Below are 20,877 nucleotides of genomic sequence, written 5' to 3'. Positions count from 1 at the left end.
ATTTCTAATTTTGTCTGTGATTGAGGTAAAAATCGACGAGTGGTTGTAAATTCTCTTTTTTTTTGAGTAATTTTAGGTGTGAAAATCGAAAATAAGAGAATTCCATGTTGTTTTCTTCTCTCCCCCTTCTTTGTCTATACATGTGGCGTTATAGGCGGAGCATCTTGTCAGGGAAAATCAACACGGTAAATAGCTGAGACGTTCTACAAATAGGCGTTGATAAGCGCGGAGTGTACGGTATAGGGAAAATACGAAGGTGACGTGAATATCTCTTGACGAGGTCAACCCGCGTCTGAGAATTCAATTTTCTCAGTTGAAACGAACAAACCCCTCAAGTAGAACATCCATACGTGCAGAACGGAAAAAACTATACCGGCTGTACAACCGATGCGAGTTATCCGCTCTGGGGATGCCGCCTATTTTATTCTTCTAAATGTCATCGAATATTGGAAACCAGTGATGTGAGTCACATAATTAATAACAGTAGACCTTATCGGTCACATATCGGTGGTATTCAAACCGTGCGCATAATATTATTATGTGTGCACAGCGAATGTACAAATAGGAATTATAACATGACAAATTATTGCTGACCCTCTGGCGAATTAATTTATTTGATTTAAAATAAAAACTGGAGCAAATATCGTCATGGACTTTACAGCAATTTCATTAAATATACATGTATTTCTATACGTGCAATAAATCCCTCAATGTGTATCGGCTCAAGTGCGTTTCTGATTTGAAGCTCAAATGTGAAAAAATAAAATTATACTTAAGAATAAATTACAAGCAGGAAAATCAAAGAAATTGAGAAAAAAATTATATTATAAAAATTACTGATCAATATTCTTACAATTTAAGAGTCGAATACGTGGATAGAAATTACCTAACAATAAGTGTAAAAACTAAATAGAGAAATTGAATGAAGAGGATCTGAAAATTGAATCCCTCGGGAGCTGGCGCCCTCTGAGATGACGAAGCTTGGAGGGTAGTAGCGAGTCTCGATCGAGTGCGTTAAGGTCATTCAGGACGCGATATGGCGGTTAACATCAGCCGGTAGAATATCGACGCTGCCGAGTGAAATTAGTTTTTCGATTCGTCGACCTCGTGGCGCCACGTTAATAATTTCCAAGTATCTCCCGTGGCTCTCCTTGTAACGTTAGTTTCTAGTGAGCCTCCATTGCGTTCTGTTCGATAAAATCACGGTTCGCAACTATTCGGAAGCCGAAAAGTGCCTTGTTCCCTTTAAAATAAATAAAGTATTCATATAAAATACGAGTAGACTGATAATGGCGGACGACGGACACGAAAACGGAACCGCAAACGGTGAAGTGCCAGAAATCGAGCTGATCATCAAGGTGAGTAGTTTGCGTTCTGTAGTACCTCGATCCTTGTGGCTATGAAATGGGCGTGGAACTCGAGGCGACGGCCAAACTTCTGCATACTATTGTTCGAAATATTCTCCGCCCTGAATCAAACCTTTTTTCGACAATCGTCCCCGGAACTGATCGCCCTCGACGTCCAACCCCGTCACGTGCGATTCTTTTAGCCAACGGTCAAGCCAACGCGTTTGATTTTCCTCCAACTAGCCGATTAACCAGTCCAATTTCCCAGAGCGGCAAAACTGCGCTTGCGTCCACCGATTTTGAATCACCGACTCCTCAGCTGTCTCATTTGACGTTTCGGTTTTCATTGCCCCAAAATTATTTTCACGCAAATTTATCTTTTCATCGTCGACGTTCCGTTAGTGCTGTCATCGCTGTCAAATCTTCTCCTCGGACTTTCAGTAATTTCTAAACATAAGAGAAATTCAGAAATACAACTCGCCTTTTGCAATTTACAGAAATTTCGATTCTTAGTTGAATCTAACTAATATCCTTACTTCTACTCGATATCAACGTACCATGTGTTCGTTCACGTAAGTGGTGACGCAATTATTCAAATAAAGTTCAGGGCATTCGTCATACACGGACAAACATTTTATTATCCATTGATGCAAATGTATCTTTTTTTATTTACTTATTTTTTCTTCCATTTTTTTTTTATTTTTTATTCATCTTTCTCGTAACTATTTGGTTTATTCATTTTTCGCCGTATGATAATTTTTTTAACGCGATGGAAAGTTTATTACGGACATTACTTTCTTTCTGTCTCGGTTAGGTCACGAAAGAAAGAGAAGTCATCGAAAACCTGTATTTTAAAAATTCGAAACGGCGGTCGTTGTAAAATAGTAAAATATTTGATCAATAAATTACCCGAAACTTCCCGTTTTATATCATCAGGAAGTTTTTATCTCGGTTCTCAGTACCGCATAACTTGAACCGATAATCTCTGTGTATTTCATTATCGCGTGATCGGATTCTATCGACCGATCATCGATGAATGTTATAATAACGAAAAATCATTTCTCACTTTTTTTCTCCCTGCATATCAAATCCCATACTACGGCAAACGAAGAGAGGAAAAAAAAAAAAAGATTGTCTCAATTTACCGGAGCGCCGATCGATCCCGGTAGGCTGCAGGCTAACAGCGTATTCTAGTTTCTATTTTCTATTTAAAGTTCGATTAGTTTTTGCCTCAGAGCTACTTAAACGGCTCTCCGAATTGGTTATGATATAGCGATTTATACCGGCAGCGGTAACTTTCTCTGTCTGCTGTCTACTTCGAACCACCTAATTTCTTGATTCTGAGGAAAGCGTTTATTATTGTCTCAGCCGTGACACCGTGTCGCTGGTACCTCCACTGCACATACCGGCGCAGAAAGCACAGGTTTTATCTGGTTCTTGTTTTACCGTAAGTTGTTTCCTTAATTGTACGGGGAAACCAGGTATACCAGATATATCAAACCGCTGTAATCATTCGAACGGCATTCTCCAACCGGGTAAAAGTACGCTACGTTCATCCCGTACGTGGCGACAACTAAAAACAACAAAAACAAATGTCATAGATCTGAAACCGAGCGTACGTTATCACGTTATTCGAAAAAGAACCTAACCAAAAATGCTGATGAATTTATTTTTTTGAATTTTTTCTGATTACGTTTTCCTCATCTTCGTCGATGGAAACTTTTGCACCGTGCGCACGTGAATATAAAATTCTCACGGGAGAAGCTATCAACCGTGCACACGTTTTATGTGTATAACATATTTGAAAAGGAAAAAAAAAAAAATAAATTCTTTCCCTTTTTTTTTTGTCTTCTCAGTTAACAGAGTGCCTCGCAGAGTACCGTTGACTCCGTATGTACATGAATACATTGCATGGCTGCGATCATATAGGTAGTATATGTATGTATATAGGTATACGTGCACGCGTGTTGCGTCGTCGAGTGTGTTAACCGCTCGTGTGCGTCTTTCTTCTATAATTTTTATTTCTTCCTTCTTTTTCTCGTTAGCCGGTGGAGGAGTACACGGTAATACACGCACAGATAGAAATACGTCGCACACATTCGCGTGTAATAAAAGCTTAAGCAAGGGAGCTGACTTTATGTTTATCCGAGGAACGAGCTGCGAGCTGCGAGCTAACGCAGCAGATGTCTCATACCGCGAGCAGCAGCTGCCGCGGCAGCGTGCGTTTATGTTGCGAGGAAAAAAAAATTTTGGTGAATCGATCATTTTTCGTTACGCCGGAAACAGAAGGACGAATACGGTTTTACTACGTTGACAAAATTATAAGTGCAGGAAGAAAAAAAAGATTGATTTTCTTTCTCACGCTTCGCAATATTCTTCTACTCATTTCCAATTTATCCGTCAATGATATCTGCATCCTCGGATCTATAGGTCGAAATTTTGTGTGAACAATTTGCAATTCGTAGAGATTTATTTACGGTATGGGCGGTAATGATTCGACCGGTATGAATAACTTACGAATTTCAATCAAATCGTCGGCACGCTCGGCACTTTGAAATTTTTCGAAGCAAGCTATAAATTCCTTTTTTTTGCAAATCGTAATTACGGACCACCTGCAGTGAATTATTCCCGCTATAAGTTATACCCTCGGTTATGTGTACGTACGTACCTATGTAATATCGGAACTTATGAAACATATACATTTCGTATACATGAGCGACTAGAAGAAGATGTATATATTTACCGTAAATTATAATTACAGCGTGTATGTTACATTAATCGATTATCGACACGTGCCGCGGCGTTTCTATACGTTTTCATTATTTATTCAACATTATTTTTATCCCTCAATATATAATTTACGGATAATAATTACGTTAACGACGCTTCGGTAATTATGTTACACCGCACATGAGACGCGTCTGCAGACGCAGCTGAATAATACGCGATGACCGCGTGCCGGTTGATTTGAATATATTATATTATTTTGTTACCGTTGTTTTTTTACACGCTGACAAAAAACCACCAATGTCACATACTAGACGTCTGTTATGCGTAGTACGCATATATATGTGTATACCGATTCTTGTATGTTACACATCCGTTCTAGTTTCCACTATACGTATATACGTCTAACAAAACGCATGATGTCTTGTATTATTTCCATGCAAATTCAATGTTGTAGAAAGATAGAAGAAGTAAAAATAAAGCAAACGTTCGTCACGATGTACGTTTGTTTGAAGAATTCTTCTCGAACGTCTCGATTCAAGTTCGAGTCGCGAACCAACGTTGGATTAATAAGTCTCGTAATATCAGAATTGAATTTATTCCCAACCGACCCGTGAAAATTCATTCCCAATTGTCGGCTCACATTTCAGAACTGTTAATTGTTTGATTTATTATCGAAACCGATTCTCATCGACACGTCGAATCCCTTTTTTTAGTTTATAGTTTATAGCGAATCGTTATGCCGCCTATTATCATTACTGTTATTCGCTGTTATTATATTGCTTTTTTTGCATCATTTACCTATTCTCACGGAATAAAATACATAACAATCGGGGGAAAAACATGCGATACATATATATATTTATATATATTGTGCACAAATGAGGTACAGTTCCGTGGAGAGTTTCCGCCATTTTTTTTCGAACGTGATGATAATAATGATTGTGTATATATATATACGTATACCTATATTCACGCTTGAACAAGGAGGTAAACTGGCGTTAAGTAATTTGCGCGCTTGACCGCGCAATTTAATTAAACGTAATATTGCTGAAATTAGTACGAGATATGATAAGTACATACGCCTATATGGGTATGTATAGAATATATAAGACTTATGTGTTACGTCATATCGCACGAGATGATCAAATCGTCAGTAGAGTAGCCACTTTGATAAAAACGTTTTTTTTTTTTCAGATAATAAATGTATGTCATTATAATTAGAGGAAAAAAAAAAACAATTGTAAAAGTACACACGTTTGAAAAAAAAAAAAAAAATCAGATTTTGCCACGTTGATAGAGAAAAATATCATTAGAAAAAAATCTAATTCGAACTAATTCTATAGTACATTTTTTTGGAATTATATATATGTGTAAATGTATTCTCATGGATCGACAGATTCTTGTCTGAAAAATTTTCTATTATTCCTACTGAAAACACCCTGCTACAATAGGATTCGGAGAGGAAGATAGAAAAATTTGCCGCAATGATGAATACCGTATCGTACAGCTTATGTATATTTTTCATTTCACAAGGGGCAGCAGATTTGCAAGATAGTCTAAATATAATCATACGCGCATCCGCAATTGAATTTTACATATAACGGAGTTCATTCCCTTCCGCGTGCGCGACAGATTGCAGGTTGCAATAAAAGTTGAAACTACGTTGCGGTGTACGCAAAATTCTTCGCACGTGTTGTAATAATAAATTCATTACACATATAGACGTATAACTCACATGCAAGTACATTATACCTAACGTGGATTTCCACGAATATTTTCTCGATCGGTAATCCCCGCGTTACACGCGTGTGCCGAAATGACGTCATAAAAAAATTACAATTTATACATATGCCTAAGAAATTCCTGTTTACATGGATTCGGATGCATCAGAAACTGTTGCGATCGGGAATTTGAAAAATAATTTCCAATATGTCGCACATCGTGTATGCGCATGAAATTATTTCCCTCTGCAATTTTACCATACTCTATATCCGATTACAATCGTCAGTTTTTTGAAGAGATTTCGCCGATTAACGGAATAAATTCTACACGCGATGATTACAGGTCAGATTATTCGATCAACGACCGTGAAATGATCTCGCGTAATTATTTTATGGCGGATCAGTTGCGAGGTATGATTAAACAGTAGAATCGATTGGGAATGACAACAGAAGTTGGAATACCTTATCCGCAAAGTGGAGGGTATAAAATATAGGATGAAAATATTACACACGTTAGAGACTCACTCGACGACGCTCAACCTGCAGTGTCGGGATGTACCGTTCACTTCGAGAGCCGTGGCCGAGCCCACGACCATTTTTACCGAACACCCGGATAGCCTCCTCAACTTGTATACCATTATCATAAAGCTATTTATATCCCAAACGCAACGCATCACAGTATATGGATCTTCCGTACGAACGTCGCGTACCTCGTGTTTAATAATCTTCTTTTTTATCTCCATTATTCGGAGATGATTAAGTTAGAATTATGCTCATTATTACACCCCATTCTTTGATACGTCGTCGTTGAAAATCACGTCGTGCAGATCGAACCATCGATTGCGATGAATTTCTTGTCGGAATCGAACGCGAATTCGGCATCTATCCCCGACTTCAACGTATCCGATCGCGCGAGATACTAAGGACAAAAAGAAAAAAATATTCAACCATTGAGAATTTATTACCTGATAAGGAAAAAAGCTTCTCTTTGATATTCACGCCGACCGCAGCTGATCGCGGTACAAGTACGAATTACATAGGTATACCGCATTGACGTACATGTATATATGCCGACGTCGTTTACACCACGATCTCTATGCGTACCGTCGTTGAGTCGGAGAAATAAAAATTTGTAGTTTTTTGCGCTTTTATGTAAAACGTATTCGATTCACGTACGGCACTTCTTCATGTCATTTCGCAAGGTTCTCGCGCACGACGATATGATCGAAGCATCGAAGCGAACGATAAAAATTGCGCGTACGAATGGCTTGGCTGCGGTTTCTGCAATCGCGTTATACATGTATATCGCGAGCCGACGATATCGCCGTTGTAATTACTGATAGGGTAGTTTTTAGTTGTACGTACATCTAGATACAATTAGCGTCCTAATCAGCGGCTCGAGTTTCTTGCGATCGATGATCGAGTCGTGAAACAAATAAGTTATTCTTCTATAATGGGAGACTACGCTCACGTCGCGTATACATGTATACGTATACAGCTATCTATCCCCGCCGGTTAAAAGTTATAACGATAATCGCGTGTCCGCGCCGTCGAGTAACTAGAATGTGTGTATACATATATAAATGCGTGGACATAGGTATACATACATAAGTACGTACGTAAGAGCGTAAACGAAGAAAACTGCAGACTGTTCATAATGGGACAGATTTCTAATTCCAGTCTCGCAGCGAGCGAAGTAGATCATTAACTGTCTCGAACGAGCTTAAACCGTTTAAATGATTCCGTTGATTACGGGCAATTAGATGGCTCTTGGTTACGGAGACAACTGCTTGTTAAACACTCGCTATAGCGTATACACCTACTTCTTCGGCAGAGAGAACATCATCATCGTCGTCGTTGAAGTCCCTTTTTTTTTTTTTTATTATCCGCGTGATATACAAATCTATACGGATACGTACACCGATCGATAAACTTGATCGAGAAGCTATAGGCTCTTTTCTCCTTTTTCTATAATGAAAGTTTTTTTGAAAAATTTTGGCAAAGTACAAGATACGAAAACACAACGCTGCAGGACTTTTTAACGCTACCCGCATTTACAATTAGTTGCTCATTATACACGGATCTATAGCGTAACGCGTACCCCGTAGCGTTCATTTTTATCTTCAACAATCCCGTCTATATCGATAAGATATGAATCAGATCAATAAACCGTTAAGTACAATAAAACTGATTCGTTTACAATAAGATCGTTTTACATTGCAATCCCGTCGTTGGAATAATTAATTCAATTACACACCATCATTACATATCTGTTACAAGTATATCTACATGCGTATAATTATACACGATGCAGAATCGGTCGAGATACGTGTACAATATTACGAAATAATACGTGCAGCGTATTAATATAATCATCAGTTGAATTCTATTATTGAAGTCTTTTTTATTATTTATTTATTTATTTATTTTTTTATAGCGATAGAGATATGAGAATTATTTAAAAATTTTGTAAGTAGGTGAAATCCCTGATCGTCCGGAGCTGAAAATGAGATTGAATTATTTAAAAAAAAAAAAAAAATCCCGCAGACTTTGAAATATCGTAATATTGGCGAATTATATCGCGAAACCTTTTTCGTTTTTCCATAATATACACCGTCGTCAAAATCTATTTGATATACGAATATTCGGTAGCTAATTCCGATTCTAAATCTCGTGTGACTCGCAAAATCGCCAAGGATTATAATAATGTCGATTTGCACCTACGAGCATAGAAGGCAAAATCGTGAAACTTCCTCGGCATAATACGACCACGACGACCCACACCGCAAGCTTACAGGCTTCTCGCGATCATTTTATTCGAAGAAGCTTAAACATTCTTACAAGGCATCCCTATCGAGAGACTCGAAGACTCGCGCCGATGTACCTACGTTGAAAAGGACGGGACGACACCGAGTGTATTTACAGTTAATAAGAGATAGGAAAAGCACGTTTCATTAGGTTTCTCCTCGGGTTTCTCCGAAATCATTGTTATGGCATTTCGGGAAATTTGAATCGCTATTATACCTTTGAGCCTGATTTCTACGTCAATTGATGTTCGGAGAGATGAGATCTCGTAATAGTTATTCACGCTTGAATGCCGTCACAGAGGGCTGCGGTGTTTCCATTTTTATTTACCATCGAAACATATAACAAAATGCCCATGAATTGTACCGAGACGTGTACCGACCTGCTCGCGCTGCAAATTTTTAAAAAAAATTTTTTATTTCTTCGGTACAGCTGTAGGCGGCATACATTTCATACACTTGGTATACATATACAGTGATCGATTTGAAATTGAATTTAATTTACGGTTATTCTTGTGGATGGATTTTTTGTCGATATTTGTTGCACCTGAGGTGCTTTTAATGGGATAGATATTACCTAGAGGATGTGCAAAATTGTCGACGAATCAATATCGCCAATTGATTTCGCTATTACCTAATTGAAAAGTGAGTAATATAGATAATTATACGGTAAGAAACTATGTAATAACACATCGGATGTTACACTCGAGGCGCAAATTGAAGATTTTAAAGGAATAAGTATAATTTGCCGTATTACCGACATTTGAAACTTATAGATCTTCCGCATATCTTTCAATTAAATTAGATGAAGCATGTCGGCGTGTGAATATAATGAGTGTTCTTTTTATATACGTACAATATCGACCCGGCACTGGCACTGACTTTGAATAATTAGCGAACCGGTTTTTCACGCCGTGTAATGCGTTTCTCCCTTCTCACGTGAGAAGAACGAACGGCTTCCTACACCGTGCATTCGCCTACGTATAGGCACAAAATAAACGTATATCATTATTACCGATATATGTATACTCGCATCCCTCGTGATCTTCGACGTGATGTACCTCGTAACCGTCCCGCGACCCACACGTCGTTATAAATACGCCGCAGCTCGCGATACCGCGCCGACTCGCGTAAACCAGGATCCAATTTTCTTTCAATATACCACTCGCGTAATGATACAGCGCACCCGTTAACGGATCAAATCCTTGCTCGAACAAGTTACCGTTCGCCGAACATTATTTCTTTACCCCTTAAAAAAAAAAAAATATCATCCAACATATCCTTATATGATGAATATTACGTACATACATATGTGTGCACTGTACATAAAATAATTGAACATATATATACACATCGGTGATGAATTTTTTCATCCGCTGGGAACCGCTAAGAAGATCCGAATATTCCGAATCAGGTTCGCGTACGGAGCAGAGGAAACACTCTGACCTTGCACTAGGGCAGGAGGTAGAGTCCGCGCGGTTGAAGTGTGCCACTCACAAGTTGGCCGTTGAAGCGATCTGAAACTTGTATTCGAATAGGTACTTTTTCATACGTACCGTTAGCCGCGCGTACCGAGCTCTCGCGAGCACGCTGCAGTCCGGTAATCGTCCGTATGTAGAATAAAAATAAATAAAGATACATGATATACGCACACCTGATCGTGTGTAAATTTTCATGAAATTTTTTCAATATTATCGGCGTGTAGCGCGTGCTCAATTTTATCATACCTACCCGTCCAGGCTATAAACATTTCAATTTATACACATACGTGTACATGTACGTAATGCACCTTTTTGGGTATAGTATATACGACGTACGTATCTCATTATATGGAAGATTATAAAGCTATCATCGGTATTTACACCGTCGGGTATATCGAATTTAATTATGGGTCTTACGATGGGTGAACAGATTTGAAAGAACATGATTTTTTTTTTTTTTTTTTTTGATTTTTTGTTTTTGTTTTTTAGTTTATAATTACGCAGCATGAGATATGGTATGTTTTGTGACAGTATTAACGTTCAGCTTATTGAATTGATAATAATGACGTTATCTGAGGCTCGTGAATGAGCGCTAAAAATTTTCAATTATAAAATTGCATAAGAATTTAATCGAGAGTTGAAATACTTCTTAGTTATTATGTGTATTTTAATTAAAATAAGATGCTCCGAAAAGATATGTCATTCTTTTAGAAAAAATAAATTCGCAGTTCAGATTCTCAGTTTTATATCAAGTATAAATTTTTCCCGATCGTTTTTCCACAATGTTTTTTAATCTAATTAGATTCACATCGATATCGTTAATGTATATCGCCGTTGCACCTGCGTAAAGCATGTGGCACACGCGAGGGCAGACGTCACGTGTTCGTTTTATGAAATAATACACATTGTACTAATTAATTTGGAGTCTTTAAACGCGCTCGAATAACGAAACTGATTTTTATATCGTCACGCCCACGCACGTTATACATTATATATATGTATAATTGCGTTTAAAACGTTAACATTTTGTATGAAATTTTCGACGCCGCGTACGCACGCACGGAAATGGGAAATCGGCTATCATTCCACGATGAAGTTTCACTGCATACGGTGTAATGGAATAATTGAACGTTAATACTCGACTCACTTAGCGTACACTCATGAAGTGGTGTACCGCAGTTATATATAGATATCACGAGCCCGTTTCAAAATCTGATTATGACCTCAGGCCAAAATGCTGAAACCGTCGCGATGGACTACATGGTATACATACATATATGTATATGTATATACATACGCGTGTTCAAAATAATGGTCTGCAATTTTGCAATATTCGTTACTTTGAATGTTTGAATATGATTATCTTGGAGGTAATATACGTGCCTCGGTACTGAAATGCCAAACCGGATCCATTCGAAAAAAATACGTACCATATGTATACTTGTATACACGTTATTCTACAATTATTTCAACTCATACTCTCTACACGCTTATAATTTCTCCGTAGAATGTAAGTTTCATTTAGTTTGTTTGTTTGTTTTTATCCCCCTTTTTGATAGCTCATATCTTAATTTATATACAGATGAAATTATGCGCGCATATATTACTTGTACTATATGCTCATATGTTTGCAAACTGCATAAGTGCATTTAACGCGGTTAACAATCGCACGTTTATCACCGATATGCCTCGGGTGTCGCAGCGTGACACATTTGAAGATGTAAAAAAGATCGGAATGAGAAACTATTGATTAATACCACGTCTGTTGCGTATTCGAGAAACTCGTCTGCTTCGAAATCATCACGTCAGCACATATATCCGCTTTGGACTGCAGCCAGTACGAATTTACATGAACTTCAAAATCGAACTTCTGTCACTGCGCGTGTACACCTCCCCGTGCGTGTACTTTATTTTGGCCCGTGATTGAGAATTGAAAATTTTCTCCTTGTACTTGGAAAACTTTATTCTTCGCTAATTATTTCAGGTATTATAGGTAAACGTGAAGAATTAAAATCGATTATGCGTGCGTATGAGGTACGTGCGGGTAAAACTTGAATTGAATAGAAAAATTGATTTTTCTATTTGCAGATTATTTGATGCTTCACGTTTCTAAATTTATAGCAACCAGCTCGAACATCTGTCACGCGAAAGTCAATGCGAACCGCGTCACAATATATCAGAAAAGTCAAGGATATATGGAGACCCAGATCATGCAGTTGATATATATATATATATGTATATGTATGCGGTTCTGGGCAAATACGTAACATACTTAAGCTGTGTATATAGAGAACAGGTAATATTACACATCGAAACTAATACTGCAGTCTGAAAACGAAATGTATAGAACTATTTTCATCGAGTCAAAGTCAACCATCTGAAAGCTCACGATATACATACATAGCTATACTACATCTTCAGAGAATATTTGTTATTTTAAAGCAGGCGTTTGACGTACGCTACGCGACCCGTTCGAGTGAATGATCTTCAAACAAAATTACACCCACGAATCAACGTCATCGACGCACACTTGCAATTTATTTGAAATTCTTGTACAAACAAACCTGAAATACAATTTTGTACGTGCAAGAGACTCCACGGAGAAAAATTTTGCATCAATCTCGCGAATGAATTGAAAATTGAAAATTTAAAATTGAAAATTTAAAAAAATAATTGCGGGGTTTGAAAATGATCGAGCTTTGTCCTGAAATGCACGATGTATCGTACTTACTCGATACCTAATCACACGTGATACGTGCATATCGTACGAAGTGCGTAAAACGACCCCCGTCCGTGTTCTATTATAGTCTGAACGTCCCACGTGACATTTGAGCGTTAATTTTTTGCCTTCGGCGCGAAATTTAAGACGATCCAACGATCCACGGACCTGCCGATTCAACACGGAGTATACGTATTACACGTCTACCTCCGTTCGTCGTCGGAGGCACCTTATCCGATATAATATTGCCGCGAGATGATTCATAAATTCGACCCGTGGAAGGTTGAAACAAAAAATGAAAAATAATTAATAACAATTACCTTCGCATACGAGTTCGAAGATATGTATGTAGGTAATAGATAATATAAATTGCACGCGCTAAGAACTCTAGAAGGAATTCAACCTTCGCGAAACGCCGATCGTAATACGTGTTCACAAGGATATTATACATGTATGTATGTATGTACGTACATGTGCACATGTATGTCACGTACAACCTCACCTCTCTTTTTTTAATATACATATGATGCGTGCAATTACGCAATGCAAACATTGGAATAATAAAAAAAGAAAAAAGAAAAAAGGAGAGAAAACCGTATAACCATTTGCTTGGGAATATTAAACTCGAAGATTTCAATTACGCTCGTTTGTATGATATTTATACTAGAAAAAAAAGTATTCACTCAACCATTGCTAAACTCGCATTCGAGGTTTTATGTATACACTCGTCGAGATATTTCCAAATTTGTTTCGCTTTTGAGAGCGAAAAATTGGCAATAAACCTGATCGTTTCGGCAGATATATCGATTTAGCTCATGCAGATTTCGATTCCTCGGCTCGAAATACCTCTACATGAGAATATACATGGAAATACGACGAAGAAAAAAAAAAATGATTTTTGATTTCTCATTTTTATTCTTACACTTTTCTGTGTATGCTTATTTGAAATCGAGAAATTCCTCTAAACATTGAATCGAGATATTGTAGCATAAGTAACGACAAACGAGGCCAAACTAACAGCAAAATTAAGTGCAGCGCGTGCAACGCTGTGGTATAGTTTATTTTGGATGCTAGAAAAAATATTCTCAAGAAATATAATTGATAAAAAAAAAATGTAATTTATGATAATTTTTGCAGACAATTTTTTGATACATATTATACGTACGTTGCATAGAACAATTTTATCAATGGTATATAGTGTTGCAAAATGTGACCTGTTATAGTTTTACTGTGTTTTACGAATCTACATTACCACGAGCCGAGGCACGTTTGCTGATAAGCAAATTATCGTCTCCCTCCCTACGCAATTAGCGTCGGCATATTCATATGAAACAAGCTACGCGCGTTACGCGTATGACGAATTAAAGTACGTAATATCGTATGTGGTATTCCGCATGTACGTACAAATTACACTCACAATCTGCATTTCGAAATTCATTCCAAATCTTGATTCAATTAGCGTTGATTTAATAATTCGTCTGACTTTTTTGAAAATTGAGAACCGTGCATCGTTGTGATGAAAAAATTAATCTGCAATGAAGGTTTCTGGTCGGTAGATCGTGTATACGAATATTTTTCCCCCCCACGAGTTAGGTATATTCATTCTGCAGTCATGAAAAAGAGAGCGAATTCTTCGGTATCTAATTGTAAGTCCGTATAACTGGATCGGGTCGTTGAACTGCATTTTTTATATTTGCAGCGTACATGCGAATGATTAATGATATTAATTCGAAATAAAAATCACGCCACGTTATATTTGCTGATACCGCTGTATGAATGCTGTACTACAGTATTTACATATATCGCGTATAATTCGCGAACGGCCGTAACATTTCAAGTTTAATTAGTTTCGTAATATAGAAAGGAAAGGAGACCGAAGATGCAGGTTTTCTCTGACATTTGATCCGAAACTTACATTCTCCTCTTGTGACGAGGCCGCGGCACAATAAATATCGATGATTAAACGCGGATACATGCGCGGGGTATTCCCTTCGGCAACCACATCCCAGCCATAATTTGCAATGATATAATATTGCTGTATTAATGGAAAAAAAATTCTGCGGACACGATTATTACACTTAGTTCGCTTACCTCGACCCTGCAGCGACGTCTTCGCGATTCCATCTATATCGGTATAAATATTATACACGTGAAATACGCACTAGGGTATCTAAATATCTCCGGCATTAGTTTCATCCCATCTACCGCATAGTCGATTCAATTTCTCGTATAAATTTCGCTCCAACTCAGATTACTTTTTTTCCTTTTTTTTTCTTTCTCATTTTACCTACGAATGGCTATCACTTCGTTTTTGAATTTATCGCGAGTCTACGCAATATAATTAGTCTCCAACGCATTTACCTACTCACAATTAGCATTATCAAATAAATGCGAGCGATAGAAACTATTCGAATTTACAAATTTACACCGCTTGACTTGTATACATTTATCGATACAGGAGAGATTCGGTCGTGCAGTGAAGTAATAATAACGATGATAATTTTCATTGTTACACCGCAACAAAAATTTGTTAACCGTTAGAAATTCCCCTGTAAATTAATTCTTCATTTTTAATATATTCAAACGACCGGGCGATTCTCGAAATATTTCCGGAAACTTAATTGGGTTCTCGCAGCAGATATAAGCTAGGGTGGTGCCGTGTATACGTTGCGCATATGTAAGTATACCTCGGTAGAACCGGAAGTGATATGGGCCGGTGGTGACACGGTTTTGCAGCTGTACAAATTTTATCTTCTTAATTTCTTCACGTAACACCAATCTCGCGACCGCAAAGAGAATGTGGGGAGAATAGGCGACTCTAAGATCAACGTCTCTTCGAAGTTACAGGCAAACTTGTCGGCGCGCTTTTTTCAATACTCGCGCGAAATCGCAACCCGATTTATACACCCCTAACACCTCGATTCATCCGATAGTCGTTATCATTAATATTGTTGCGAATACCTCCATTTGCAATTGACGTAAAACGAGATTCTTACATATTTCAGGATGTTGTGCAGACTATATACTGTAACGGAAGTGGTTCAACATTAAAACTCCCCGTATTATATTTTATCGATTTTTTTTATCATCTGTTTATCATATACAATATGTACTTTGATCAGGAATCAAAAAACGTTCGCTCAAGAAATTTTTTTAATTCGACAACAAAAAAAAAAAAATCGCACCGAACGTATGATTATATTCGATGTGACTTGGTCTTTCCGTCTCCGCACATGTGATTCCACATATACATACACGTACGTCAGGGATTTCATTCAGCAATAAAGTGGAAGATAAAATCAACGTCGATATATGTGAGCCCGTCGCAACGCCTACGCAAAAAGATATCCCAGTTACAAATAACGTCAGATAAGAATCGCTCGTCATTCTTAGGACTTGGAATTCTGAGACTCAGAATTAGACTTAGGTCGGAGACTTAGGCAGACATATCGCATGCTGTATAAAAGCATTATCTCATGATATTACCGTGCATAAACGACGGTATAGGTTTACTGGGAGTTACGAACACCTCTCTACTTTTTACAGCTCATATACAATCGAGTATCGCACGAGAGTATTGTTGCAACATTTACCTGGATACTGCAGGTTGGGTAAAAAACGGTATTTCTTTTTTACTTTTATTCAAATTATTTTACATCGCGAGGGTGATTGCAAAATGTAACTTGCACGGATTTTATAAAACTTCGTCAACGAACATATCTCCAGTTGCCATGCACGTGTGTTCATATATGTATACATATACATAACGGGAATGGATTCACATTGGAAAGTGCGGATAAAAATAGACCGATTGAAAGTGAAAAACTTATATTTAATTCGGAGTGAGTAAAAATAGGTAAAAAACATGTGGTTTCTTGGAGACCGTTATCATAAATTTTTTTCCCAATGACACATCGTTGAGATTTCTCTTCCTGTATACCCGATCATCTATAACTATATATTCCCGTGTACCGCAGGTTTTAGATCGATCCGATTGATGCGTATGTACGAATCTTGTTCAGCTTCGGCTGTTCAAAGTTTCTCGACAAAATTAATCTCGCGGAAATGAAGTTGCTCTCGATATCCTAGAGAACCGTCCGATTCTCATCGACGTCAATGTCAACGAATACATCACGAGGACAGGCGGGGATAGCAGGGAACACATTTATGCTCATGGAAGAATTAAAATTGCCCGGATCTCATCGGGAATGAAATATTTCCATTAGTATGAAATGTTGGAATAATTACACCGAAGATGTCAGCCGTATACTTCGTGACTTCGTTAAGTTGCATTCTTCGTTCTACACAACGCAAGATAAATGAACCAATTACGCATGAATTCCTTCGTAACTGTATAATTTAATCACGGTTCGTAACAGGAAGTGGCATCGTTCCATTTAAGGCGATACAAAAAAAGGCGCGAAAATATTCAAATACCTATATTCTCTGCCGTTAATGAATTTTTCATCATCTTATCTTCATTCGGTCCGCTGCACAGTCATTTCAAAATATACATTCTTTTGCCATGCTCGGCCATCTCTGGCTCCTCACGTGTCAAATCATTTTTCTTTTTCCTTACTTTTTTTATTTTTTTATTTTATACACCGCGCTCCTTCTAAGGAACAACAATGCACGGTTTCGTGTTTGCATTGTGACATCACCTCCGAAATTCCCCGCGTGTCTTGCCCATTAACGTCTCCGCATGAACAATTCTTTATCTTTTAATTCCGTGACCTGAAAAGACCCTCGCATCATTCCGAACTGTTGCCTTTCCTTTCGTATAAACGTCTCGTCGCCGTTGAGTTATTTAATTGTTTATTTTGACCGCGTGCGATGCTCTTTTTGCCCGATACATCAAGTAGTTAGTTATTTCAATTCAACTTGATGAAATATATTCTTATACACCGTATGCGAAATAATAATCTTGCCCTTGATCTGAGGAGCACCGCGTACAGCATTTTCAGATTGCGACGGCCATCTGCAGGTATAAATGCGCCGAGATACGAAGCGGTAACTTTGAAGAGTGGTATACGATAATGTGTGTAAACGCCTCTCGAAATGCAGGCACAAAAATAAACCAACCGAAAGTACGAGCAATGCAGTATTTTTAGAAATTATGCTCGACTTCTTATTCCGAGACGCGTCCTCAGAATTAGAAACATACGTATACAATTCGACTTTTTATAGCACTCTTCCCAAAGACATCCGATATTCTACTTCCGGACTCTTGAAGTGCAACTAAAACCATGTCGTTCCCCGGCACTCTTAATCGAAGTGCTACATTCATCTAAAATAAACTTGAAGTAACGAGTTCTCTACGTTTTTCTCGTTGCAGGCATCTACGATCGATGGTCGCAGAAAGGGAGCATGCCTCTTCTGCCAGGAGTATTTCATGGACTTGTACCTCTTGGCGGAACTCAAAACAATTTCATTAAAAGTGACGACCGTTGATATGCAGAAACCACCTCCAGACTTTCGCACAAATTTTCAAGCAACTCCACCACCAATTTTAATAGACAACGGCGATGCGATTCTAGAAAACGAAAAGATCGAAAGACATATTATGAAGAACGTACCCGGTGGTCACAACCTTTTCGTTCAAGATAAAGAGGTAGCTACGCTGGTCGAGAACCTCTTCAGTGTAAGTGCAATGCTGGAAGCATCAAAACACATTGTTTCACACACAACTGTTCAGAACGGTCCAATCACTGTTTCCAATCTTTGTAGAAATTGAAGCTGATGCTTTTGAACGCTAAAGACAAGGATAAGGACCCCAAGTATTCATCTCTGATGGCGCATCTGCGCAAAATTGACGAGCATCTAGGCCGCAAAGGAACGCGTTTCCTCACCGGCGATACTATGTGCTGTTTTGACTGCGAATTGATGCCTCGTCTACAACATATCAGGGTCGCCGGCAAGTATTTTGCGGACTTTGAGATACCCGAAACCCTCGTACATCTGTGGAGATACATGCATCACATGTACAGGCTCGACGCCTTCCTACAAAGCTGCCCCGCAGATCAGGACATCATCAACCACTACAAGCTTCAGCAGGTGAGTTACGAAATTTTTTGCATCATGATTCGAATCGTGCTTAAAAAATTTTCGACCGCTGAATTTTGAGGGAGAGATGCGTCTTTTTATCGGGGTTGTTAATTTGGGTCAGAGTTTCTTCTGGAGACTGTGTAAAAACGTTGTTCACGTTTCTTGCAGAGCATGAAGATGAAGAAGCATGAGGAGTTGGAGACTCCGACATTCACAACAAGCATCCCAATCGAGGTTAACGATGATTAAGATCAGGACTGGCTTTGTCAGCCCCAGATCCAGAACCTCACCATCCTAATTCACGCTAGGCGTCGACCTCTGAGTCTTGGAGAAAGCAATAACTTCTTTGGCGCAAAGTTTTATAATTAATTGAGAGTACTGTCTAAACGAAGACTCAATTTCATAGCTTGTTGTGGTCAATTTAAGCAGCAACCACGTATAGTATATGCCCTAAATTCCCCGAGAACATAAGCTTACTTTTTTATAGACAGAGAGACTTATTTTGATATACTATTTTGTAATATTTGTCAGTAGCTTTGCAATGTTTCGAGAATACTGTCAAGTCGACGCCGTTTTACCTAATCAATATACATAATGCTAAATATTAAATAATTTTATTCAATTAGAACCTTTTCGTCATTTGTGCAATTCGAAGTTGACTCGACGAGGCATACAATTATAGCTCACTCGTCCTCTGATGGACACAAAAATCAAAAATAACTTTTTTTTTTTTTTTCTTTTGTTTATACGAATCTCGTACGATTCGTAGATTTGTCCACCGCTGTCAAAGATAATGGTGTTATTTGGTTAATTTTTTATCAAATTTCAACAGCGCAGTGTTTCGGTATTATTGATTATACATATAGAACTCGGTCCGGTTCTCACTTTGTAACTTTGGGTGCGAATCATGAGCAGCACCCGCAATTAAAATCACTGCGTTACAAACTCTCAACCATATCGACATGGTTATACCGCACGTGTTTGCACAGAGAGGTACTCTGCGATCGAGCAATTTTGTGACATTTCCATTCGTTCTTTTTGGCTTTGAAGTTACTTATTAGTTACTAGTTAATAACTTATGTCATTCATGTGCCGTTGATGTAAATTCGGTAATGGAAACAAGGCTGTACATAAAGCACCATGCTTCGTTATTGTTATATCAGCATAATTTAACATTATCATCTTTATATCAAACGTTAAGTAAGAAAATTATCATTGTATTACGATAGTTATACTTTTGCGCCTTTAATTACTGCGGCTTTTGCCAAACGGCTTCGTTGATTACATTCTTAATATGAATTGTATATGTATTTTCTTCCCATGATCAAAACGGAAATTTTTTCACTCCGAAATCATTACGCGAGTTCAGCAAATTTTACCACCTCCTTCACGTTTTATCTGTAATCTTTACTCCATGGACGATAGTCTATACCGACGTTTAAATTGTCCCATAATATGGAGAATTAATGATTTCTTTTCAATATCGATTATCACCATCTTACAACAATCATGACAACACATGACTGTAACATATCGATGAAATGTCATCGTCCTAACCCCGATATCTCTTGATAATTGTTTTCCCCAATCGCTCTTGTTGTATACCCAATTAACGATAAATCATGAATAAATCAACTATTATTATTCGGTACAATTATTATACACTGACTTATATACATATACTTGATTACACTATGGTTTATATTTGTAGAAATCAATATACCAGTGTTTACAGTAAAATTCGAACAGCGTGTCTTTGTTATTTCAATAATTAACAGTCTACGTGCTGTTGGTGCATGCGATTGATAGAATAATATCCTCTGGTAGATATTGCAACTAATTATTCGTAAAAAAAAGTCCTGATCCATTGAATAACCTACCCTATCCTAAGGGCCAAGATTTTGGCCTAGCCCATACCGTTACCTCGGACAGGGTGTCGTATCGGTTTAAAAGAAGCAAATTGTGCAGGAAACGTCAAAAATCCTACAAACTTTTTCACGTGCAAAAAAGCACAATTCAATAATTCATGGT

At 37.9% G+C, this 20,877-nt stretch overlaps 1 protein-coding gene and 1 long non-coding RNA gene across 3 annotated transcripts; one reads left to right on the top strand and one right to left on the bottom strand.

Moving 5' to 3' along the window:
• Window positions 1-377: 377 nt before the first annotated feature.
• Window positions 378-9,451, bottom strand: LOC125500740. 2 transcript variants are annotated; one of them, XR_007278199.1, is made up of 3 exons: window positions 6,857-9,451; window positions 1,904-6,716; window positions 378-1,793 (listed from the first exon to the last, which is right to left on the bottom strand). It is a non-coding gene; the product is annotated as an uncharacterized LOC125500740 (long non-coding RNA). The 2 variants fall into 2 exon arrangements; XR_007278200.1 differs by having other exon boundaries at window positions 6,902-9,451.
• On the top strand, window positions 1,156-20,586 carry LOC105684496 (chloride intracellular channel exc-4). The gene is made up of 4 exons (XM_012397880.3): window positions 1,156-1,358; window positions 18,137-18,442; window positions 18,529-18,855; window positions 19,015-20,586. Exons 1-4 carry the CDS (start codon window positions 1,290-1,292, stop codon window positions 19,093-19,095), a joined length of 783 nt encoding a protein of 260 aa, XP_012253303.1. The 5' UTR covers window positions 1,156-1,289; the 3' UTR covers window positions 19,096-20,586.
• Window positions 20,587-20,877: the final 291 nt, after the last annotated feature.

The sequence above is a fragment of the Athalia rosae genome, chromosome 4, assembly GCF_917208135.1.
Source record: "Athalia rosae chromosome 4, iyAthRosa1.1, whole genome shotgun sequence".
NCBI lineage: Eukaryota > Metazoa > Arthropoda > Insecta > Hymenoptera > Athaliidae > Athalia > Athalia rosae.
The sequence above is the reverse complement of the archived record's forward strand: the minus strand, read 5'-3'. Positions and strand labels throughout refer to the sequence as shown.

Bases quoted from the DNA above. Each gene is read 5' to 3' on its own strand.
- LOC105684496 (XM_012397880.3), top strand. From the start codon at position 1,290: ATGGCGGACGACGGACACGAAAACGGAACCGCAAACGGTGAAGTGCCA. The intron at 1,359-18,136 runs GTGAGTAGTTTG...TTCTCGTTGCAG, and splicing joins AAATCGAGCTGATCATCAAG to GCATCTACGATCGATGGTCG. The intron at 18,856-19,014 runs GTGAGTTACGAA...CGTTTCTTGCAG, and splicing joins ACCACTACAAGCTTCAGCAG to AGCATGAAGATGAAGAAGCA.